Raw genomic sequence first — 25,733 nt, 5'->3', positions numbered from 1 at the left:
TTTGTTTCTTGTTCCGGCCAAGACGCAGCCAGATCTCTTACGAGCCGCCAGAGGCATCACGCCCACCGTGTGCAATTACGGGGCGTGCTGGCAATTAATGGATCTAAATAGCCATTTTGTACAGCTTCCCTCAAAACACTGAGTAGCCTTGCTCAGCCAAACTGAAGTCGACCTGCGTCCGTAGCCTCCCTTCCGCCTCTCCCTGGCCTCAGCCCTTCTCTCACTGCTCCAGAGGCTTGTCCTGGACATTACTCATCCCCCACCCCATCGACTGCACTGATTAGCAGGGGCTCAGCGACAAAAGATCTAACCTCTCCATCAAACAAACATTTTTGCCCAAGGAGCCAAGGCATGAGGCTTTAAAAATTTTATTCTAAGAGCTGAATGTTCCAACTCTATACGGCAACCTGACAAATCACAAACTGGGCTTGCCTCCCAGGGGAGTAAAAGTTCCAGTTCAGGATGCTGACCCCACGCTGCACGGCCCCCTCTGTGCAGGACCCACCTGCACAGAGGGGCTTGTGAAAGGTGGGTCCAAATCTTTAAATCACTGAGCGAAGGCACACCAGGTACCGGGTGAGGGGCGTTTGTTGCCTACCTAGTACGAGAGCCCGGGGAAGCCCCCTGCGGCTGTGCAAGGGTCCCCTGGAGGCAGCTGCAAAACCTTCCCTTGCGCCTACTTTGCTCAGCCAGCACCCATCTTGGCACCTCTGGCAGCAAAACTCTGTCCACAGTGCGGACCCCACTGGCTGGCACCAATCCCTCTTCCCCAGCTGGCAGATCTCAGCCCTCGCCGGGTCCCTGCTGACCAGGTGACCCCTAGACCTGGAGGTCTCACTGAGGAGCCCCTGTGGGGACCGCTGTGGGGCAAAACGCCCCTTCTGTCTGTCAGGGGGTCCTGGGCTTCGAGGTAAGACTCCATCTGAGATTGTGGCTAAGCTGCTTTGAAGCCACTAGATATGCAACAGTTGAGGCACTGACCTGGGGAGGGAGGGGGCTTTGCCCAAGTCCCCCATCCCACAGCAACAACAACAGGCCTCAGGCTCCTGTCCTGCCTTCCTATCCCACAGAAGCCACCCACAAGGAGCCTGGCTCTCTCCTTCCTTTCCCAGAGCCCCGCCCAGGAGCCTTGGGCCTGTCGGAGGGGAGGACGAGGACTCTACAGAGCACATAAGGAAGGGCGCCTACCGCAATGAAGGGCCTGCTAAGTGCGTTCTCCTCTCCCACTAACTTCTAGTACATGGTTAGTGACATGTGACGCTGGGGGGAATTTGGGCTAGCACGTTTTTGGCAAGAAATAACAAGAGGTAGGACTTTTAAAGTGCTTACTCTGTGCTGGGCGTTGCTTTACGAGAGTTTACACACAGCATATTTAGTCTTTACAGCAGCTCGATGAGGGAGGCTTTGCCCACTTTGGATCTGGACCCAGGTGGCTGCCTCCACTCTGCCTTGCTGGCGCCCTCACTGTAAGAGGCAAGGACGTGTCCGTGGCTCCTTGGCCCTGCGGAGTTAGAGACGCATCCAGGACAGGCGTGCCAGAGTTGGTATAGGTCCTGGCTCTGCCACTCCTTGGCTGGATAACTTCAGTGAAGTTACTTACCCTCCCCAAGCCTCAGTTTCCTCATCTACAGAGTGGGCCTGCTGTTGGGGACAAAGGGTGGCAGACCCTGCCAAGGAGGACGCCAGCCGGGGTACGGAGAGTGCCGGCTGGCCCCCGGCAAAGGCAACAGAGGGCGCTGGGTGGAGATACAGAGCAAGAGAAGAGTAGGAGGAATGGCCACCCCTCGGGCCTGCTCAGAGCCAAGAGGCAGCCGTGGACCCGGCAAGTTCCCAGGCCACCTCTGTCAGCCAGGGCTGCGAGGCCACCTCAAAGAGGGAAGAGCAGGGGCAGTAGGTCAGGCCGTGCACACCTCCATCTGGGCGCCCTGATTCTCCCCTTCACACTTCTGTCTCTTCACACGCCTATACTCCCATGTCACAATTCAGCCTCCCTGTCCCCTCCCCAGCCAGAGGGGTCTCCCCTCAGAGGGCACCTGCCCAGGGATGTCCTAAAGAGAGGGCCAAGCCCCTGCATCACCTGTGCTCCTGGTGGCCTCATACTGCCTGGCATACAAAGAGTGCTCACTAAATGTGTGGTGATCGTGGCATATAGTTTATACTTACTCAACACCTGCTGTTTGCCAGGCAGTGCTGGGCACGCTTTGGGGCCATAAGTGTATAGACGCAAGTCACTGACACCGTTGGAAAGGCCATATGGGGTGGGGACGGGGACACAGAAAATTTCAGAACAGTGTCACCTAACACAACCCCAAGGGCCAGGGGGCCAGAGCGGTCAGGGAAAGTTCCCAGGGGAGATGGTGCCTCTAATCCAACGCCCTACTTATAGACGAGGAAACAGAGCTCACAAAGGAAGAGTGACTTTTCCAAGTTAATGACAGCATGTCAGTGACTAAGTCAGGGCTGAAAAGCAGCTGTTCTAGGCCCTGGCCACCTAGCCCCTACTGCTCCTTCCAGAGAAAGGCTTCTCAACCTCACTACTGACATTTGGGCCTGATCGTTCTTTCTCGTGGGTCCCGTCCTGTTCGTCGCAGGATGTTCAGCAGCATTCCTGGCCTCTACCCACTAGATGCCAGTAGCACTCTCTCCTCAATTGCGACAATCAAAAACGTCTTCAGACATCACCAGATGGCCACTGAGGTGCCACACTGCCTTCAGCTGAGAGCTACGAGTCTAGAACTTAGGAAATCCGGACTGCGAGAAGAGACACGGCAGCCAAAGTCAAGTTTGGGGCACAGATGTAGACAAAAAGGTCTGGTGTTAGGCTTGCAAACAAGCACCAAGGATTACCAGCCCAGGGTCACTTTTTACTGGTGCCCTACCCTTGGAGTCCCTTAGATTTGAATTCTGCTTTTAACTTTTCCAAAGTGCTTTAGTTCACTACACCCCTGGGAAGCGGGTAGGGGAAAACATACTTCTAACCTAATTCTACAGATGAGGAAATTAAGGCTCAAGAATGTTAAAGGCGCCAAAGTCACCCAGTAAGCTAGTGGCCAGACCAGGCTGGAACTCCCCCCACGGAGTCACCCAGAGACAGACACTGACAGGAGACTCAGGACAGACAGAGGACCTTTCAGCTTCGGCAGCTACTTCTAGAAGGCTGCATCCCTGGAACCCAGATCTATTAGTTCCTAACAATCCCAGGGGCATTGTAACTCTGGTGTCTCACAGATGGGAACTACGGAAGCTCAGGGGGGACAAGAGACACACACACAACGACATGCAGCCCCATCTAACAGTCCCTTAGACACCGCCTGGCCAATGGGCCTTCCAGGCACTTAAAGGACACCACTCCCCATCAACACGGAACATCTGGAACGTCTAACCCTCGCCCTCTGATGCAGGAAGGGAGGCCTGTTTCAGTGAGAGAATGTCTTCAACCACGAATCAGTCCTGTTAGTGCCAGTAATCACTCCATTGCTAATCACTGGTGATGCCAATGGCTCACAAAGTTTGCACATTTATTACATGCCAAGAATGGTGCTGGAGGCCTCAGAGCCCCGCTGACTAGTTACAAGTCTGCCACGGCCCACTTCGCAGGTGATGAAACCGAGGCTCAGAAAGGGTAAGGAAGCTTTACCGCCAGCACGTGTGGGTGGCAGGATCCCAGCTCAGATTTGGCGGACACGGAGGCTCCGCTCCTCCCACCGCCACAAGGCACCACAACTCCAAAGGGCACAGGTGGGTAACTGTACCAGAAAGGAGGCACTCCGTTCGAGCCTGAAGTGGGTTTTTTTTTTTTTTTTTTTTTTAGCAGGTTGAATAAAGCGTCAGTAGTCTCGGGCATACTATCCACCTTGCAAAGAAATCCCTTTTGCCTTAGACATCACCAAGGCAAATTTCACAGGCCCACACCTGGGAGGTGGGATCAGGTAGGAAGGTTTTGCAGTACCAAGTAGAATGAGGCCACTAGTCCTCCTGGCCCCTGGTGGCCCCACGACGGTCCAGGAAATGGGGAAGATGGATGTAGGGGCTATGGCTTCCCTGAGCACCAACCACCATCCACACCCACCGAAGACTCCAGGTGGGCAAAAGATAGGGTATACAGGATAGGCTAGTGGCCTGTGGGAGGCGCGGGTCCTCAGGGGATGCTCATGCCCCCATCTCACCCCAAGCAAAGGCATTTCCCATTCCCACTAAGTCCCCTGTCACAGATTCCCCAGACAGGGTCACCATCCAGACAAGTGCAGGCCCAGCGTGGGCAATTTTCCTCTCCAAGTAAAATTTAAAGCTCAAGGTGGCACCTCTCAGAACCACCTTGATCACATCCCTTCTCTTTGGGTCCCACGAACTCACCTAGAAAAGGTGTGATGGAGCCTGATGGCTTCTTCGGGGCACATAGCCATGGACTTCAGGTAAAGAGCCGGCTCTGGGCTCTGAAGGCAAAATGGAGGAAGGGCCTTGCTTCAAGCCCTTGTGCCTTGTCCTGCCCTCAGAGGAGTTTGGGGGCACATCCTCAGGCTGGGGGGGGGGGGAGGCTGCCGGGTGGTTCAGAGGCAAGGACAGGTTCTTCCTCCCTCTCCTGCTTGGGTCTCTGAGTTTCAGTCCCAGGAGCTGGAGCCTGGCAAGGTCAGCAGAGTGCTGAGGCAGGCAGAATGCCCGTCCTCCTCTGAGAGGACAGCAAGGGAGTGTAGGTGACAGAACAGGACAGGCTGGCCCCACCGTGCAGAGGTACTGGGCTGCAACCGCCTCTTTGGATCTGGGGATGGGGGTGGGGGGGAGGGAAAGTTACAGCCCTGGGGGGTCAAGGTCCCCTTCAGAATGGGTGTGCCCTAGAGGGGCTTCTCCTCTTAACCTGCCCAGAAGTCTTAGGGAGGTGCCAAAGGTTGAGAAGCAGCTGGAAGGGCTCCGGTCAGGGGTCCCAGGGTGACTGCCCACTGTCTGATTTAAGAGTAGGTCTGTCTCCTCAATTAATATTTTATTGGGACAGAAATGTGGTGCCGAGGATTTGGTTACCGAGCCCCTGGGCCTGAGCCTTGCCTAGGGAGGGGGAACTGGATGTGGGCAGGGGGCGAAAGGGGCAACCCCCGTGATGTGGCTGAGGTCTCCTATCATTCGCCATCATAAGGCACCCTGGGCTGAGGATCCTTCCTGTCATCTACACCCCGAGCCACCTCCCCACCAACGGGCGGGCGGCCCAAGCCGGCTGTGCTCACCCGGGGTGGCCCGGACCTGCCGGCCTAGAATGGCTCAGGGTGTCAGCAGGCATCTCGCTCACGCCCACCCTAGCGCCGCAGTCCATCCCCTCCGGTGCTCCTTGGAGCCCCAGGCCTCTCCATCCCCTTAGTTCCAGGCCCAGCCCTCAGGAGTCGGGAGGGGGCGGCGGCTCTGGAGGCCAGAGCCGCTGAGCGCAAAGTGCCCGAGGGCCTCACCTCGCGGGGCCCCGGAGACCCGCGCCCGGGAGCGCGACTGCTGCTCCCTCCCTACACACTGCTGGCCCCGGCGGAGGGGCGGATGGCCACGCGTTACCTTCCATGGACATGGGCTCCAGGATGCCGAACTGCTTGAGGACGGCGATGAACAGCAGCACCACCACGGCCATGGCGCACAGCTCCATGCCCTGGATGCCCATGGCGACCCGGGCTGCCTGGGGCCGGGGCGTGCCCCTCGCCCGCGCGTGCCTCGGGAGGCGCCGGGGCCAGTGCAGCCCGCCCGGCCTCTGGGGGAGGCCGCGGCTCACATCCCCCGGCAGGCGGGGCTGCGGGTGTCGACGGGGCCGAGGCCCCGCGAAGGGCGGCGGCGGCGGCGAACTGGGCAGGCCGGGAGGTTGGACGCGGTGCGGCGGCAGAGCCCAAGCGCAACTTTCCGAGTCAGCCGGCAAACTTCGAGGCGCGGCGGCGACGGCGCGGAGCGCAGCTCGGGCGGCCGGCGCGGGCCAGAGACGCCTCCATGGCCGGCGTGGGCGCCGCGCCTCTTTCGCCCCCTCTCCAGCCCCGCGGGCGCGGGGACACGGGGGCGCGGCGACACGGGGGCGCGGCGGCTGCGGGGGTCCCGGGTGCTCCCGGCCGCCCCAGCCTCCATCGCTCCCCGCGCGCTCATTGGCCTAGGCAAGGCGACCACCCGGGGAGGCGTCCCCGGCGCGCCCCCCCCCTCCCGCGCGAGCCCGGGAAGGGGCGGAGGGAGGTGGCCCCGCCCCTCACAGCCCAGCCCCCTGACCGAGCCTGGCGCACAGCCATCGCCACCCGGCCATCCCCCCCGGAGGCCGCGCGGTCGGTGGTTTTACCCAACTGCCCGTACAAGGTGGGGGCTGAGTGGCTGGGGAGGGGGGCCGGAGGCCGGAGAGGAAGGGAGCCGCAGCTTCGCTCTGTGCGGGGAGTCGGAGCTCCAGTCTCCTGGCGGAGGGGTGCAGAGCCTGGCCTCCGCCGCTCACCGCCCCGCGGGCCAGCGCAGAGCGGGCCTTCGGGGGATCGGGGAAGCCCTCTTTTCCTGGGGTATTTCCCACACCATCAGCCCTCGGCTCGAGGTTGAACTTGGCCCTGGTCTGCCCCCCGTTGAAAATAGAAAAGTTGGTATCCAAAGTTATCCAGTTCTGGAAACCCGTGTGCGCTCCAGACTTTTGGAGGGAGTGTGGGCTTTGGTATTAGAGACTACAGAACTGAGTTTCACTCTTGGTTTTGCTGCATGACCTTGGTCGAGTCACGGACTTGCGGACTCCTCCACACGGAGGGGCTGGTGCCTGCCTGCCTTTCCGGATGTGGGAAAGAGCTAAGCGGCTGCCAAGTGCACGGGAGTGCTAATTCGTTTGTGGATCGCTCTCTTCCTGCCCAGGGGCGATGTGTAGGAAAGGAAGGAGAAAGGAAGGGGAGAGGTGGGGGCGTGGCAGGGCGGAGCCCGGGATCCACCAAGTATCCGAACTCCCGGACCTGAGGGCGGAAGCCGTGGCTCTCTGCTGCCCTCCGGCGGGCGCTGCACTCCCCAGGTGTCCTCACCAACCCCCAGCTGAGACCGCGGGAAGAGCGGGCTGCTGTGAACACCAAGTTCCTCAGTTCGCCCGGTGCTTTAGGAAATCCAGCCCCGCTCCACGCCTGTTTGGACCTAGAGTCTGAAAAATGGTAGCTTCCATTTATGAACCTCCGCCACCCACTCGGTCATTCGTTCGACAAATACTGAACGGGTGATGCTCCCCAGGCACAGAGCTCGGCGCCCGGGTGGGGTGGGAAATCCAGCGTGCACGGCCGGCCAAGGGTCCTTCTGGAGCTGGCGTCCGTGAGCCAAACCTTTAGGTTTACTTGTAATCCTTAAGGGCTCCCCCTGGGCGTTTCTCTTCCCCATTTTACAGTTCAGGAAACCGAGGGCTAGAGGACGGACTGGGGAAGACGCACAGGTGGAGCGCAGGCCTCCCGGATTCTAGCAGATGCTGACGCAGCCTAACGCACGGTTCCAGTGGAAACGGAGGTGAGAGGCTGCCGGGTGTCTTCTGGCCTATGTAGTTCAATCTCACTATTTAACACACCTAGTTAAAAGTCTGTTGTTGCAGACATTTCTAAAGAACTGTAAACGCACAGCTTTCAATTGCATTTATGTGGGCATGCGGTGAGTTTTCACTGACCAAAGAGGCAAGAGTTCCAAGCAGAGATGCTAATGATCGCCCGAGAAACGCGGCGCTGTTGGAGCACATGAGTTGCTAAAGTGTGTAAGTCTGGAAAGGCTCAAGAGCCTCCTGCACTCTAATTTACACACTTACGTGCTGAGCAAAATCTAGCCTGTGTCCCAGCTAGTTGACACCAATCCTCAATCAATGGTCTGGTGGAAAGTACATTAACCTCTCTAAGCCTGTTTCCTAAAATGGGGATGATAATCCCACCTCTCCAGGGGTTTGTAGGGGATCAAGTGAGACAAGGGCTGGCCTGTGTCACAGGCTCTGATGGCCCCTTATGATGTGTTCTCGGAGCTGGGTGTGTACAGGGTGCCAGGTGTGAAACAGAGAACTGGGCAAGCAAAGGAAGGCATAAGAGGGTCCTCCTGAGGCTGGCCCACCCCTGCTCCCCTGCCTCAGTTTCCCCTGGTGTTCCTGAGCATCTTCCCTGTGAAAGCTTCAATGGCTGCTCATAAACACTGAGCTATAAATGAGACATCGATCCCCTGGCTATGCAGTGTAAAATATTAACGATGCCTAAGTGGATACCAGGGATGAGAGCAGAATGTCCGCTCGGCATTAGCAGCCTGGGCCATGGGCCTAATGGATGGGAAACTGACTCCCCTGCTCTCTCACTAGCTTGGGGCCTGCCAGCTCTGGGGCCAACCAGGTCCACTGAGGCTGGGTTGATGGCCCTATCACACTCCCCTCTTCCACAGGACCTGGACAGGGAAGCTGGCAGACAAGCCCCCAGGCCCCATACATCCTCCCCACACCCACGAAGTGCCAGGCCAGGCCTTTCCCAGCTGCCTGTAGCTCCCCTTCTAGAGGGTCATTTGCCCCATCCCTAACACCCCCCAAGTGCCTCCTTCAGCCGGGAGCATACTGGGTGTTGACAGTGTTCCCTGCTGGCTCCCTGCCTTGGGGGATGGGGCAGGCTTAGGGGAGGGGCACATATGGAGAAATCTCTGCAGTGCAGGGTGCTGAGAGCTGCTGTAGAGGTAGGGAAAGATGAGGGGCAATGTGGAGGGAGCAGTCGCTCTACCCCAGATGATAGTAGAAGGCTGGGGAGTCCTGAGCCCTCATTTGAAGACCTCAGGGTGTCTGGGAGGCTCTGAGAGGCCTGGTGTCCTGGTCCAATTTAGAAAGTTTTTAGCAATTCAGCCTCAGCTGTTTTGGGGTGGGCTGGGACATACCCCAAACCAAGCCTTGCATCCTGCACCTAAGGTCATGGTCTTCCTATGCCTAGAATACTGATACCGCTCCAGCTCTGCCTCCAGGAAGCCTCCCCAGATTATACCAGCCCTGCATCAACCCCCTTCTCCTCAGAAGCCCCCCGGCCTCTGCTGCCTGAGCCATGCCACTCTGCTGTGTTTGGGCTGTCTGCCCAGACATCTTCCATGCCGTCCCGTGCTTCTCCTTTCTCACCACAGCTGTACTGTCAGCTCCTGTGGGTTGGGACCCTGTCAGTTTGACCAACATTCATTGGTTGCCCCAGCCTACTGACTACCTAGCTGCCTAAGGATTTCAAAAGGTCTTTTGACTTTTAAGGGAGGGATTGGACTTCACACATGCTGTTTGAGGGACCTGTTCCCGGCAAACAGCCCAGCAAGTTGTTCCTGTCTCAGCCCTCCCGGAGAGCAGGCCACCCTTGGTTCTAGGACATTCTCCTGGGCAGACCAGACATCACTCAACTTATTTCTCCTTCTCATATTTCATAGGAACCAGACAAGAGTGCCCTTGGAATTCCACATCCCAAAGAAACGCCTCTAGGACTCCTCCCCACGGATGTCCCAAGGCTCTTCAGATGCAGCGCTTACAAAGCTGAAGTATCAACCTTCCCCCAAACCTGCCCTTCCTTCAAGCTCCCCGTCCTAGGGGCTCAGTCCAAAACCCTGGTCTAGACCGGAATCTTCCTGTCCCATTGCTGCCCAACACACCTTGGCACTGTGCACCTTTCTCACCCCTCTCTGCTCCAGTGCGCCCAGGCTGGCCATGCCATTGTCCCTTTCTCCTGGACTCGTGATGCCAACCATCAATAGAGTGACCATCTCCACTCTGTCCTCCTCCTATCTCTTCCCCCCATTCAGCTACCAGAGTGGTCATCTCAAGATGGACATCAGGGCCTGCTTTTCCCTTGCTTACAACCCCTAGTGGCTCTCCGACTCGACCCTGGTTATGTTTGCCTGGATTCAACGACAGCCGTCCAATTTCCTTTGTGGAACCCCTTGCTTCTGCCAGCCTCAGGCCAGTGATTTCGGAGATTTGGGGCTATAACTGGTCAATCACCACCAGTTCCTCTTTTCCCACTGCACACCACCCCTCCACTGCCACAGGGATTGGTTCAAGAATGGGTACCAGCTGGGGGCCAAGACAATGACAGACCTCCATGAGTGGCCCTGGGACAAGCAGGAAAGAGGCACTTTCACTATGGTAGCTAAATGGCCACCCTGCCACCATGTGGGGACAGCGAGCTGGAGAATGAGGTTATTTCTTGAGAAAGCAGGATGAATGAATAGCCCAAGTTCAGTTGACAATGTCATATGCCTTGACCCAGCTGTGCCTGATGGCACAGCTAAACCCGTATCTTTCAGTTACAGGAGCTAATAAATCCCCCTACTGTTGCTTAAGCCAGTGTGAGTTGGGTTGCTGTTCTTTGCAACCAAAAGGGTCTTGATCAATGTAACCCCCATTGCTCGCAGAACAGAGACCAAAATCCTTAACACGGCCCATAAGGGCAGCTGACATTTACTAAGCACTTACCACGTTCCAAGCACTTCAACACCACTCAGCTTCTTCATTTCTCGCAGCTCCCAATAAGGTAGGGATTTGATAAGAGGAAGAGATCGAAGCACGGAGTGGTTCATTCTTTGCTTAAGGGCACACAGCAGATAATACACAGCGTCAGGGCTTGAACCCAAACGATCCAGCTCCACAGCCTCCGATTTTAATTCAATCCTGCCATGCCCCACTAGACCAGTGTGGTTGGGCCCGTCCTCTCCTTCCTGCTCACATGACCCCAGCCATGCTTGCAGCTACCTGAGTGGGCCCCACTCTCCCACCTCTACATCTCTGGGCATGCCCTTCCCTGAGCCATCAATGCTCTTCTTCCTCCTCCTCTTCCTTTTCACCCAGCTAATTAGTGCCTACTTATCCTTTGGTTCTCGGCTTAAGCATCACTTCTGCCAAGTAGCTTCCTTGACCTGCTCGCCCTTATTGGTCTCCACCACACCCCCCCATCCTCTTCCCTCTTTATAGTTCTCACTGTGTGAGTTTAGCTATTTCCTTCTGTGTTCATTTATTTGTTTCTGTTCTCCCACTGGATTGTAAACTTCCTGAAGGTATAAGTATTACCTGCCTCGACGAATTTATGAAATAATTAATGGAACATCAGGCGATGCTTTTCCTCCGACTATTTTAGCAGAGGGTATCCTGGTGTCACTAGCAGGAGCACTGGACTGGGAGTCCAAGAGAACCAGGGCCAAGTCCCTAGTTCCAACCCTAACCTGTCAGCAGAGTTGGCTAAGGCACACCACCGCTCTGAGCCTTCCTTTCCTTCTTTTAAAATGTGGCCACTTGATGACATTTACCTGCCTGTCAGTAAGCTCTGAGAACCTGACAAGCTGATGGATGTGAAAACATCCCAAGACAGGCATGATGGGCCCTGTTCCCAGAGATGCTCCTTCCTCAGAGCCAGGACAACCTAGGAAGTGACACCAAAGGAGCCTACTTCTCTTTGCTTTATGGTATTGCCCAACTCTTCCAATCAAACACACTCCCGGGAGCCACACAGAACCCATCCACACAGTCTCTGCTCTGGCCCAACTTCAGATGAAATGTGGGAGGTTTGTGGCAACAGGTAACAGAAAACCTCCATTCCTTTAGCTTAACCCATAAGGGACTGTACAGTGTCACACACAGAAGTCCAGCAGGAGGGTGGCACCAGGGACAATCAGCTCAGATCCAGTAGTATCATTAAGGACCTGGGCTCATGTATCTACCTACATACACCTCCAGCCTCAAATCATCAACCTTACTCCTGCTCCCCTCATGACCACAAGATGGATGCCTAATTCCATACATCACATCCTGACATGACAATGTCCTGGGAAAAAAGAAGGGACCATCTCTTCCTATGTTTCCTTTTTTATAGTGAAGAAGACTTACCAATTAACAACTGGGTTAATTCTTCTCATGAACAATTCCTCATGTTTCATGGCTGGAATTATTTCACATGCGATGCCTAAATCTGTTGTCAGTGAGAGGAATGAGACCACCACTGCAGGAGAGTCTGCTAGCTCTCCACCAAAACTCATTCTCCTCTCTTCTACAGCAAAAAAAGTACTAACTAGACACATGTTTGCCCAGTGGTGACAGCATTTCTCTGACCCCTTTGTAATCAGGTGTGGCCATGTGACTAAATTTTTGCCAGTGGACGTAATGGGTGCTACTTTGGGGATGGAGGCCCTAAGTCAGTGAGTGAGTCTCTAACTCATTCTGTCTTCTCTTTTCCTACTGGCTAGAACCCAGACGTGTCAATGACCAGCCTCAGCCATGTAGATCACAACAAGTCTGGAAGGGGAGGAGAGAGTGGAGCCGTAAGATGGAAGGGACTTGGGTCCCTGAATGACCGCATGGAACAGAACTGCCCACCAGCCTGGAACACTCACCCTGAGATGTTAAGGGAGAAAGAAATAAACTTAAAAAAACTCTCTTAAAGAAAGAGAGAAATGAGTTGAGAGCTGGCTATTTTGAAAATAGAGGTAGAAGGGAAGAGGGAGACACCATATACTGAAGGCTTCACAATGTTGGAAAAGCAAACACTTTTGGGCCAAACTATAGAAATAAGATTGTTGCCAAAAGCATTTTTCAAAAGTCCTTTGAGATTTATCAGCCAAACAAAGATGGCCTCAAGTGAGACACAACAGGTACAACAAGGAATCCAGGAAATAAAGCAGCTATGGGAGAACCATATTCAGAAAAGAACTTTGGTAGTGGTTCCTGAACACAAAACTGACTAGAAGTAAATGGACCAGAAACTGACCAGGTGTTTGAGGGAATTACATTGTGGTAGAAGCCAGAAGTCCGGCTCCCAAAAGCCTGTGAGTAGTCGAGACCTACAATAACTCTGGGCCCTTCTAACTTGCACTAGCAGAAAACCTGGAAAGCTCTATGGCCCTAAAGGAGGACACACTTCCCAACACCTAACTTGAAATGTGGCTGAGAGGGAAATGGGCAGGGAATGGAAGGCAAGGCTGGGACCATGGAGGACAGCAGGCAAGGTGCTGGACCCAAAGAACAGAACTAAGGTAGGTAGTTAAGCTTTCTCATCCCACTGCCAGGGTGGATAGCCCGAGGATCCTCACTATCCAAATCGACACATATCTGAATTCAGATATGAAAGTTATTGTAGTAATGTCAGGGCATGGGCAGTATACTGTATCATCCAAATCTACCAGATTCCTGAGTTTTAGATAACAAGTATGAGAATTCGTGAACGAAATGTATTTCAGAAAATTATCTGAATCTGTTCAGTTCTTCAGTTCAGATATGAAGAAGTTGGCAGAGCCACAAGGTGGAAGGCACCTGGGCCCTGTATATCTGCGTGGAGTAGAGCCATTCACCAACCTGCACACCCACCTCAGGATGGTCACAGGAGAGACAAATAAACTTCTTTGTCCTTAGGCCATTGAGTTTTGAGAGTCTCATTGCTATAGCACCTGATCTAACCTAATTAATGCAAACGTGATGATTCAGATCAATCAGGACCAGGGCAAGGGAGAAGGCCCAGCTCTACTTGTAGCTAAAGGAGGAAGGGAGACACTTGAACCTGGGGCCAGAACCAGAGCTCTCTAATGAGGGACAAAGTAAGGGGTAGTTTGGGACAGACGAGCTACTATGTCTGTCTCTTTGTAGTATCTAGGCCCAAGGCCCACAGTCTTATCACCCTACCGACTGAGTAAAGTGATATCAAGTCAAGAGAGTCGACTTCCTCCAATGCAGGGCTTTAAAAAGGCTTTAGATTGTGTCTTACCAGCCTTTACTGATGCTCTCTCCTTGGGTAGGTCTTAAACAAGTCAATGCCACAAATATTTATTGAGCCCTTACTCTGTGGGTGGTCCTGATGAGCATTCTACATAGTTTTTTGTGAAGATCTTTCTTAGATGGGCTATTAGAAACGTTCCTCAAGGCTGAGAATATTCACTGCCATTGTCTGAGCCAGGTATCTGCTAGATGCTTTAAAAGAATTATCATCCTCATGTCAACCCTAATTATGAAGGAAATGAGACCATTTACCCCTATGGCAGAGAATTCTGGTTGCATAGACTTAGGATCTGTTCTTCCTTTCTTTCTCTCTAGCAGAATCCTCATTTTGTTGGGGGCAACAATGTATTCTGCTAAAAAAAAGAAAAGCATTTCCCAGCTTCCTTTGTGGCTAGAGATGGCCATATGACACAGTCTGGGCCAATGAGATATAAGCAGAAATCATTGGGTGATTTCTAGGAAACTACCTTAAAGAAAGTAAGACAGACTCAGCTGACATATGCCTTTTTGCCATTTCTCCTCAGTCTTTTCTAGAATGGGTTATGATGGCTGTACCTGAAGCCATGAGAGAAGGACACAGGTTCCTAAATTATGACTTGAGTTGCCAAACTAAACCTAACAACTACCTACCTCTGGATTTTTCATTGCTTGAGAAAACTAAACCCTGGTCTCATTTAAATCACCATCACTTATGAAGGAAACAATCAGCAAAACTAAAAGGCAACCAACAGAATGGAAGAAGATACTTACAAATGACATATAAGATAAAGGGTTAGTATCCAAAATCTATAAAGAACTTATCGAACTCAACACCCCAAAAATGAATAATCCAGTGAAGAAATGGGCAAAAGACATGAATAGACACTTCTCCAGAGAAGACATCCAGATGGCCAACCGACACATGAAAAAATGCCCAACATCACTCATCATCAGGGAAATACAAATCAAAACCACAAAGAGATACCACCTCACACCCATCAGAATGGCTAATATTAACAACTTGGGCAACAACAGATGTTGGCGAGGATGCGGAGACAGAGGATCTCTTTTGCACTGCTGGTAGGAATGAAAAATGGTGCAGCCACTCTGGAAAACAGTATGGAGGTTCCTCAAAAAACTAAAAATAGAACTAACTTACTACCCAGGAATTGCACTACTAGGCATTTATCCAAGAGATACATGTGTGCTGTTTCCAAGGGGCACATGCACCCCCATGTTTATAGCAGCACTATTGACAATAGCCAAAGTATGGAAAGAGCCCAAATGTCCATTGACAATGAATGGATAAAGAAGATGTGGTATGTATGCATGTATGTATGTATGGTGAGGACTGGGGCCAAGAAAAACAGCCCAATCATTGGGCTGGAGGGTGGAGCAACCTGGAGGTGGGGAGGAGAAGGGCAGAACAAACAGCTGGAGCCCTCAGTTGGGGATTAAACCTTTAGAAGGAAGCTCCCAGTCACAAGACTGGCAACTGGCAAGGAACAGGCAGACATCAGGCAAGGCAGGGACCTCAAAAAGCCAATGCGGTCAGCACAGGAGGTGGATGGGGAGGCAGGGGTTGTGAGGCACACCACCCATCTCTCTGTGACACTGCCTTCAGAGTATATTAAAAAAATAAATAAATCACCATTACTTAGGTTTTCTGTTCCATGAAGCTGAGGAGAAACTGAGGCTTCAGAAATGTACACCAAGTGCTCAACATTGGTAAGAGGCAGAGCTGGGGTTTGAATGTGCTCTGAAGCCTGGAGGCAGAGAAGCCCATGATGATAACAGGGAAGAGCTGGGGTGAAAGATGAAGGTAGCCTGCACCCAGGTAGTGGCAGAAAGGAGGGAACCTCCCTGAGAGAAATGAAGGAAGCTGACAGATTCTGTATGTTCCAAATGCAGCCTGGGAGGAAAAACTATAGATTTTAATAGTCTGCTCAAACAATGATTTTGTCATAACTTACATTTTTAACAAAATCTAAAAAAATATTGAGGGGTGCCTGGGTGGCTCAGTCTGTTAAGTATCTGACTCTTGATTTCAACTCAGGTCATGATCTCGTGGTTTGTGAGCTTGAGCCCCACGTCAGGCTCTGTACTGACAGTGTGGAGCCTGCTTGGGTCTCTCTCTCTCTCTCTCTCTCTCTCTCTGCCTCTCTCAAAAAAAAAACTGAGATCGTTTTTAAATGGCAGTGTAGCATGGTGGTTAATAGTGCAGGCTTTGGGGCGCCTGGGTGGCTCAGTCGGTTAAGCATCCGACTTCGGCTCAGGTCATGACCTCGCAGTCTGTGGGTTCGAGCCCTGGGTCGGGCTCTGTGCTGACAGCTCAGAGCCTGGAGCCTGTTTTGGATTCTGTGTCTCCCTCTTTCTCTGACCCTCCCCTGTTCATGCTCTGTCTCTCTCTGTCTCAAAAATAAATAAATGTTAAAAAAAATAAAAAAAATAGTGCAGGCTTTGAAAACAGACTGTCTAGATTCAAATCCCGGCTTTTCTACTTATTAGACATGTGACCTTGGGCAAGTAACTTAGCCTCAACAAGACTCAGTTCTGCAACTATAAATGGGAATGATAATACATATATCACTGAGTGAGTATGAGGGTAACATAAATTAGTGCATGTAAAGCACTTAGAACAGTGCCTTTCACCCATTTGAGAGATCCAACAGGGGATGAAGCTTCTGTTGTTATCACAAAGAAAGGATTCATCGTACATCCTGTTGACACTCAGAGACCAAGCAGGAACATAGGTGAGTTTAAATACATCTGTGTTTTTATTTGTCTTTAATTTTTTTAATGTTTATTTATTTTTGAAGCAGAGAGAGAGAGACAGAGTGTGAGCAGGGGAGGGGCTGAGAGAGAGGGAGACACAGAATCGGAAGCAGGCTCCAGGCTCCGAGCCGTCAGCACAGAGCCCGACGTGGGGTTCGAACTCACAAACCACGAGATCATGACCTGAGCCGAAGGCGGACGCTTAACCGACTGAGCCACCCAGGTGCCCCACATCTGTGTTTTTAACCGTACAAATGACATTACCTCTCTCAGCCCCTGTGAATGCAGAAAAGGAAGATTCCAGTTACGATGAGTAGCTGGCATCAGACTTACCTTACCAATGAAAACAACTGTAAAGTCTAGACAAAACATGTAAAGCAACTATATGTAGACACTGGACATCAATTAACATAGGGTAATGATCCTTGAGAATCACACTAAATGATCCCCACATTCATTTCTTCTTTATTTCTGAGCATATTTTCCAAAATGCTGAGCAGCAGAACATCCTAGCACTGTTGGTCACACTGGATTCAGGAGATAGAGATAAGACTTCGAGACTGCCAAGGTGGCCATGATTTGAGAGGGCAGGAGTCTGGAAGTGAGGGAGCCACAGAAAAGGAGCAGCCCCCAAAATCTATGAAAATATCCCTCGGGTCAATTGTTAGGCTGTTCATGAGCAGAGAGAGACTCCAGGAGGGCTTACAGAAAATAGCGGTTGGGGGGACTAAATCTCCTAGAACTGTGAGAAAATATCAAGGGTTGAGCCCAGTCAAACACTGGTGAACAACTTAGGCTTTCTGTTGAGGTCCCAGAAAAGCCATAGTTTAGGATTAAGGTAATTCCTCAAGAGAACAACTACACTTCATAAATAAGAAAAAAGCTGAAACAGACGTATGTTAACAAAGCCTAAAAGCAAGCTTGGACAAGAGGAGTGTGATTTGCCAGGAGGTTAACTCCTGAACAAAACTCAACACTCTTTTGAGGGAGAGAAGGTAACCCAAAGCCTCTACAACTTACCATTCACATGCATAACAAACACATCATTCAGCATGCAATAAAAAATTGCTAGACATATGAAGAAGGAAAAGTGGCTGATCATGAACTTAATGGAAGCCTACAGAGATGACCCAGATTTTGGAGTTAGCAGATAAGGACTTCAAAATAACTACAATTAGTATATTTCCAAAAATATAAAAGGAAATGGACCAAATGAATCCAAAGATGAAGTTTAAATTTTAACAGAGAATTGGGATCTTGCACCATTATGGTTGATTGGGGAAGCAGAACCACTATGAGAGATATAGAATAAAGGCTTTATTATAAGAATGAGACCTTACACAATTGGGGGAGTGGGGTAAGAAGTCTATGGAAGGCTGTTGCCTCCACATATGCCTGAAGTTGCTGTAGGTCAGCAAGACCAGAATATAGGGGAAAAGGCTGGATATGAAGGGAGAAAAAGTGAGAACAAACTGGAACCCATATCTGTCTCTTACTGACTTTAACACTGACAACAAAGGTGACGTGCAGGAGAAGCAGACGCTGTCCACGACATGAAGCTGCACATGTGTCTGACCCATTATTCAATAACAAACTTCTTTTTTCTTTTTCTTTTTAAAAAATTGTTTTAATGTTTATTATTTTTGAGAGAGAGAGAGAGAGAGCAAGCAGGGAAGGGGCAGAGAGAGAGGGAGACACAGAATTGGAAGCAGGCTCCAGGCTCTGAGCTGTCAGCACAGAGCCTGATGTGGGGCTCGAACTCATAGATCATGACCTGAGCTGTATGTAGTTGGCCGCCCAACCGACTGAGCTACGCAGGCACTCCTCTTTTTTTTTTTTTTTTATATTGAAAAAATTTATATTTAGAGTTAGCCAGCTGGACTCAGTTTAGATGATCCCAATTTTGTGGGCAACATCCAAAGCATCATAGTCAGGAGCCAGTCGAACATATGCTTTCTTTTCTCCACCGGGCCTGATCAGAGTGTTGACCTTGGCCACGTCAATGTCATAGAGCTTCTTCACAGCCTGTTTGATCTGGTGCATGTTGGCCTTGACATCCACAATGAACACAAGAGTGTTGTTGTCTTCTATTTTCTTCATGGCTGACTTGGTAGTCAGGGGGAACTTGATGATGGCACAGTGGTCAAGCTTGTTTCTCCTGGGGGTGCTCTTTCAAGGATATTTGGGCTGCCTTCAGAGACACAGTATCTTGGGCCATGGGAATGTAGGTGACGTGCAGATCTTTTTTTTATAACTGTGGATGCCTTTCAGCACTGCTTTCTTGGACTTCAAAGCCTTTGCTTTGGCTTTGGCTTTGGCTTTGGGAGGGGCAGGGGCTTCCTTCTTCACCTTCGGCGCCATCTTTGTGAAAGGGTTCAATAAAAAATTTCAAGGCATGCCACGAAAGAAGAAAATGTGACTCATGCTTAAGGGGAAAAAAATAGCCAATAGAAGCTATCTCTGAGCATTGCTAGATGTTGAATTTAGCAGATAAAGACTTCAAAGCAGCTATTATGAATATATTCAAAGAACTAAAGAAAGTCATTTTAAAGACATAAAGGAAAGTGTGACTGGTGACTTAGTGGATGACGAATCTCAATATAGTGGCAGAAAACATAAAAACACTGTATGAAAATTCTGAAGACGGAAAATGAAATACCTGAAACTTTAAAATTCATTAGAAGGGGGGTGCCTGGGTTGCTCAGTCGGTTAAATGTCCTACTTCAGCTCAGGTCATGATCTTGCGGTTCATGGGTTTGAGCCCCACATCAGGATCTGTGCTGACAACTCAGAGCCTGGTGCCTGCTTCAGATTCTGTGTCTCTCTCTTTCTCTTCCCCTCCCCCACTTGTTCTCTCTCTCTCTCTCTCTCTGTCTCAAAAATAAACATTAGGCACGCCTGGGTGGCTCAGTCAGTTGAGTGTCCAACTTCAGCTCAGGTCATGATCTCACGGTCCATGAGTTCAAGCCCTGCATTGGGCTCTGTGTGACAGCTCAGAGCCAGGAGCCTGCTTCCGATTCTGTGTCTCCTTCTCTCTCTGCACCTCTCCTGCTCACACTCTGTCTCTCTCTCTCAAAAATAAACATTAAAAAAAATTTAAAAAATAAACATTTAAAAAATTTTTAATTTTTTTTACATTTATTTATTTTTGAGAGACAGAGCACAAGTAGGGGAGGGGCAGAGAGAGAAGGAGACAGAATCCGAAGCAGGCTCCAGGCTCTGAGCTGTCAGCACAGAGCCCGACACAGGGCTCAAACCCACAAACCATGAGATCATGACCTAAGCTGAAGTCGGACACTCAACCGACTGAGACACCCAGGTGCCCCTGCAAAAATTTTTTAAATAAAACTCATTAGAAGGACTCAACAGCAGACTTGAGCTAGCAGAAGAAAGTGTCAGTAAACTTGAAGATAGATGAATAGAAATTATCCAATATGAAGAAAAGAGAAAAAACATTGGAGAAAATTGAAATGAGTCTCAGATACCTTTAGGCCAATATTAAACATACCAATATATATGTGATGAAATTCCCAGAAGAATAGAAGAGAGAGAGAGAAACAAAAAACAAAAACAAAAAAAAAAAAGACAAAGAAAAAAAATTTTTGAAGAAATAATAGCCAAAAATTCCCAAATTTGATGAAAAGCATGAATATCCAGATCCAAAAAGCTGAAAGAACTCCAAATATGATAAGCATGAAGATATCCCCACCTATCCACATCACAATCAAACAGTTGAAATAAAAAGACAAAGAGAAAATCTTGAAAGCAGCAAGAGAAAAATGACACAACACATACAGGGAACCATATGATTAATAGCTGTCTTCTCATCAGAAATAATGGAAATAGCTGGAAAGCAGTAGAATAACATACTCAAGGTGCTGAAAGGGAAAAAAAAAACCATCAGCCCAAAATTCTCTTTTTTAATTTCTTTTTCTTTTTCTTTTCTTTTTTTATGTTCATTATCTTTGAAAGAATGACAGAGTACAAGCAGGGGAGGGGCAGAGAGAGAGAGGGAGACACAGAATCTGAAGCAGGCTCCAGGCTCTGAGCTGTCAGCACAGTGCCTGACTCAAGGCTTGAACTCGTGAACTGCAAGATCATGACCTGAGCCAAAGTCGGGCTCTTAACTGACAGCCGCCCAGGAGCCCCAGCCAAAAATTCTTTGTTTAGCTGAAACCATCCTTCAAAAATGAAGACAAAATAGAGACAATCCCAGATAAACAAGGAGAATTCATTGCTAGCAGACCTGCCTTACAAGAAATACTAAAGGAAATCCTTCAGGCTGAAATGAAGTAATTCAAATCCATAGGAAAAAAAAAGAAGCATGGCAGCAATTTAAATTATTTGGATAAATTTAAAAGACTGAATACAGTTTTTTTCTTATTTCAGCCCTTAATTTCTTTGAAAGATATGTTTGCATAAGCCAATAATTATAGCACTGTATGCTTTGGCTTATAACATATATGAATGTAATATATGTGATGATAATAGCATATAGGAGAAGAGAAAAAAGACAATATGGTGGAGGAAATTTTTTATATTTTACTGGAATTAAGTTAATATTACTCTGAAGTAAATTGTTATGAATTAAAGTGTACATTGTAACCCCTAAAGGATCCACTAGGCAAGTAAGTCCAAATAATGCAGTGTTAAAAATCAACAGAGGAATTAAAATGGTACCTAAAAATATATATATTTAACACAACAGATATCAGTAAAGGAGGAGCGGAGAACAAAAAAGAGACAAATAGAAAACAAGTAGCAAAATGGCACATGGAAATCCAACCACATCAATAATTACAGTAAATGTGAATGGATTATAAGTGAATATCAAAGGGAAAAAAAACAGAAAAGAAGATAAGGAAGACGTGTAAATGAGCCCAACAAAGGTGTAATTGGAGCCCCAGAAGAAGCAAAGAGAGAGCAAGGGACAGAATCAGAATTTGAAGAAGCAATGGCAGAAAAATTTCCAAAACGGATGAAAGATATCAAGCCACATTTTCAACAAGCTCAACAAAACCAAGGTGGGGATAAATACAAAGAAAGCCACAGCTAGGCATATCATGGTCAAACTGCTGAAAACTAATGGTAAAGAGAAAATCTCAAAGGCATCCAGAGGAAAGAGACATTCAGGGACATAATACAAATGATGGTAGACTTTGTGACAAAAGCCATAGAAGCCAGAACACAATGGAATAACATTTTTTTCAAAGTGCTCAAAGAGAAATCACTGGCCAACCTATAATTCTATACCCAGCAAAAATGTCTTTCAAAAAAGAAGGGCAAATTGAGGCATTCTGAATTAAACAGAAACTGAGAAAATTTATCATCATTGTGATACATTCCACAAGAAGTACTAAAGAGATGAAGTGTCCGAGGTCAGAATCAACTTCTGGGAATAAGTTTTTGCCCCTTACAGGCATCATGGGATCTCACCGCATCTTGAAAATCCTAGAATCAGGACCAGTGATCTCTGGAAGGAAAGGAACTTCATGTGCCTTAATTGAGCAGTTCAGCCTCCCATGGTTCTCATGGTCTGGAAAGATTTGGAAGGCATGAGAAAAGTGAGCTGCTTGATATGTGGACAATTCTCCAATTCTTACTGTGGTAGTGGGCCCCTCACTGCCTACTTATGGAAAACTCTCTTTTGCTTGCCCAGTGACCTTGTTTGTTTACACCTTGGTCAGGAAGAGAGGATATCTCTGCATACCTCCATCTGCACCCAAGGCATATCCAAATCCTCATCTAATTTGGATATTAACTCCAAGGGTTTATAAGAGTCTAGGAATAGTGAACAGGTAATGGAAAGAGGGACACTTGAGGCCACCTTGTCTTCAGAGCCCCTCCCCTTATCTCACTTCTTAGGTCCCTGTGATAGAAGATTCCTATTCCCTCTCTCATTTGGAGGACTTCTAATCTCTTCCTATGTCTTTTCTTACCCTTATACAGGTCCAGTCCAGAGGAACCAACCAGCCCCAGAATGACAGGACTGAATGAGGCCAACTATAGTTCTTCTCAGCAACTTCCCTGCAGACACTTACAGTTTGTACAATGTCCACCATGTGAGTCTGTGAGTTTCTTTGGGTAAATTTATTTTTCTTGGCTGAACTTGGCTTTCCCACCTCTCTGTGTTGGCAAGAGGACCGGGTAACGGGAAGTCAGGAGATCAAAGGCTCTGTGCCCTAAGCTATGTTGCTTCTCACCTCCTTGGGCCTTGGTTTCCTTATGTCCATAGTGGGGGGAAACACTCCTTAACCCTTGGCCCACCCCCTTGTATTGTTGTGATAATCAGGTGTACCCATGTAAGTGAGAGTGTTGTATATGCTAAGGGGCTCCATGCACATGTTAACTAGTATATCATGCTGAATCTAGGCTGGGGCCCTGTGCACAAAATATACACAGGAAACATTGTTGGCCAACTCAGAGTCTGCTTGTTCTCCCTGGCATTCACCCCAGTCACACAGGGTCATCAATCCTCATGTTTTATGACACTGATGCTAAGTGCTCTGAAGTCACATCCTTGCTGCTGATCTGTAAAGAAGTTTGAACATAAGCATTTCTTTGTTTGAACTCAAGCCCAGGGCCCAAGGGTGTCTTGGGGAATTTCCATTCAGGACACTTTGGTGTTGGTGTCTCAGCTCTTGTGGTGGCCTCTGGCAGCTCAGGGAGGTATGCTTATTACAGATGCCCTGCGTCAGCTAGATGTGGATGAATGGCCTGGGAATTAAAACCTTGGGGTCTGAGATGGGAAGCAGCAGGGGAGAAGCCAAAGCCCTGGGCTTGGGGTTGGAAATCCTAGATCTGAGACCTGCCCTTGCCTCCATCCCTCTCTCTGAGCTCAGTAAAGCAAGGGAATTGAGAGCTAATAATAGTAGCAACTTCTTGAGTGTTTACTATGCAGGTGCTCTCCTAGGCGCTCACATGCATAATATTGTTTAATCCTCGCACCTCTGTTACTATCCCCATTCATGACTACAAACCAAGAAGCAAGGGATTCTAACCTGAGCACGTGTCCCATGACGGCCCTTGGCAACACTCAAACATTTCCCCTTCTCGGAGGACTTGCGAGGCCATCATGGAAGAGGGGTCAGGGGCCAGAGGAGTCTGTTAGCTAGACCCAGGGGAGGAAAAGTGGTTTTTGAACCTTCCTTCAATCCAGAGAGACGTAGGATTTCAGAGTTAGAAGGAAGCTGAGCCTCATTCATGCATTTACTCATTCAACATATATTTTACTGAGTGTCTGCTCTATGCCTGGAAGATACAGCATTAAACGTGGCACACACAGCAACTGGCCTCAAGGAGTGTATGTTCTAGAGGGGGAGACAGACCTTGAGGCGGCTATGATGGGGCAGGCCAACGTTGGTGGTGGAAGACATACTGCAAAGTGCACCATCCCAAACCCAAAGCCCAGAACAGGTTTCCCAGAGAGAGCTTGAACATTTCCAAGACCAGGTCTGAAGGCAAAGAGGATGTGAAGGGGATTTGACTAAGTAGCTCCAGGATAGGAGAGTGGGACCTGGAGTGAGCAGGTGGGGGCTGGGTGGGGACAGAAGGTGAGCTGGTATAATGGACTCTGGAGAGAGCTGAGCCTTGGCAGGGCCAGGCAGGGGCCAGAAGGTCAAGGTAAGGGTTTGTTCATTCATTCATTCATTCATTCATTCACTCATTCATTCATTTAAGGCTTTATTCCGAGGACAATGAAGCATTTGTCCTCTCTCCTCTCCTTACCTCTCCCCTCCTGCCCTGCCCCTTTCCTTGTAAAGACCTCTTTAGCTGCTACATGACCAGATTAGGACTGCAGTGATTTCCTCCCAGCTCCCATTTCACAGAGGAGACAGTGAGGCCCAGCCGGGGGCTGTGAAGTCACACAGTGGCATAGTGGGGACAAACGCCCAGGCCTCTCAACTCCTTGGCCAAGGCTCTTTCCTCAGCCCTCATCCCCCCCAGACTTGAACATATAAAAGACACTGGGCAGCACCCTGAGGGGTGGGAGGCGCACTGAACACCCCCACACAGGACACACAAACTCTGGCTGTCCTGTGCTATACCCAAGGACCAAGGCTCGAGGACAGCCACACACAGCCTTGGAGTGAGAACGCTGGTCGCCGCTCAACACAAACATTTTTACCAAAAGAGCAGACTCTGGGGTCCAAATTTCCAAATCATATATGAGAAGTTGAGTCTATAGAGCTGCCCATCACAGCCTGAAGCACAAGTAGACAGAGGATTTAGTGACGGGACTCACACGAAACCAGGTATTTCAGATTCATATGACCACACATGCAGTGTCACATCCAATGTTTTCTTTGGCCCCTGAAACCTGGAAGACAGCCAGGGATGGAATTATGATTCCCATTGAACGGATGAGAAAATCAAGGTCTGGAGAGGCAAAAAGTGTTCCCAACTGTCACAAAAACAAAATTTGTTCAACCTCATCTGACTGGTACTTCTCAAACGTATCTGACCACAGAATCGCTTGTCACATGACACGCACTACTATCCCACGGGCCATCCTTGGAGAGACACTGTTCCACCACATAAGCTTTCAGGGAGTAGCCAGTGTGCCTCAGTTAGCATGGCCCCTAGCTCTGGGGTCAGGCTGAACCAGGAGCAGATCTTCCTCGTAGATGCAGGGCCCTGGAGAAGCCCCACTTCGTTCTCCCCAGGGTTCCTCACTGCATTGCTGGGAAGATTAAACGAAATGACTCTCACAATGGTTTCTATTAATGAGTATTTCCTCCTCTCTGTTCTCTCAACGCCTGCTTACTCTTTTTAGTTGCAAGTCTGTAACTGCCCCATGACCCTATTCTTTTTCATATTTTCATCTCTTTCTCTTTCATTATATATGACTTGATAGAAATTCTAGGCTACCGAGTCAAGCTCGTTAATTTGCTTTATTCAGGTAACCATTCTGCTATTCAACCCATCTACGACATGTTCTCTGTTTCAGCAATTACAGTTTCTCTTCCAAGATCGTTGATTCTTTTGTGTGCATATGATGTCCTCTTGGATCTCTGAGAATATTTATTATACTTTTCCTGTTCTACACTTTTTCTTTTTGTCTTAGTGACTCTATGGATTCAGGTGTTCCTTCTTCATTTCACTGAGCTTTACGCTTGTCTTCGATGTTGGTTTTCCTCAAAAGTTGGATGGCTCTCAGGTACGGATCCGTGTTTGCGTGTAAAGGGCATGTAGACCTACCCCTGCAGGGAGGGTATGGCAGAGTAGGATGGCTGACACGTAGGGTGTACCTGTGGTTCGTCTTCTGGGACTAGGCTCCCTGTGCTTTGGCATCAACCAG

General features: G+C 49.5%; 2 protein-coding genes across 4 annotated transcripts in view; both read right to left on the bottom strand.

The window, feature by feature from the left end:
• The window catches only part of KCNIP3 (potassium voltage-gated channel interacting protein 3), an 82,608-nt gene that overhangs the window by 20,001 nt on the left and 36,874 nt on the right, over nt 1-25,733 (bottom strand). Inside the window, exon 1 of one of the 3 annotated variants that reach the window (XM_047068744.1) lies at nt 5,527-5,629. The exons of the other annotated variants lie outside the window; for them this stretch is intronic. Coding sequence (XP_046924700.1) covers nt 5,527-5,629 — 103 coding nt within the window. Of the gene's footprint in view, nt 1-5,526; nt 5,630-25,733 lie in introns of those variants that run through there. 3 annotated transcript variants of the gene reach the window in all.
• Nucleotides 18,261-18,793, bottom strand: LOC124503591 (60S ribosomal protein L23a-like). The gene is given in 1 exon segment (XM_047068745.1): nt 18,261-18,793. A coding segment is annotated over 1 exon segment (474 nt). The 3' UTR covers nt 18,261-18,319.

The sequence above is a fragment of the Lynx rufus genome, unplaced genomic scaffold (genome assembly GCF_022079265.1).
Source record: "Lynx rufus isolate CCGP_SWC_20201006 ecotype Redwood Valley unplaced genomic scaffold, mLynRuf1.p SCAF_8, whole genome shotgun sequence".
NCBI classification, from domain to species: domain Eukaryota; kingdom Metazoa; phylum Chordata; class Mammalia; order Carnivora; family Felidae; genus Lynx; species Lynx rufus.
Note: the sequence above shows the minus strand (reverse complement) of the source record. Positions and strands in the feature narration are given on the sequence as shown.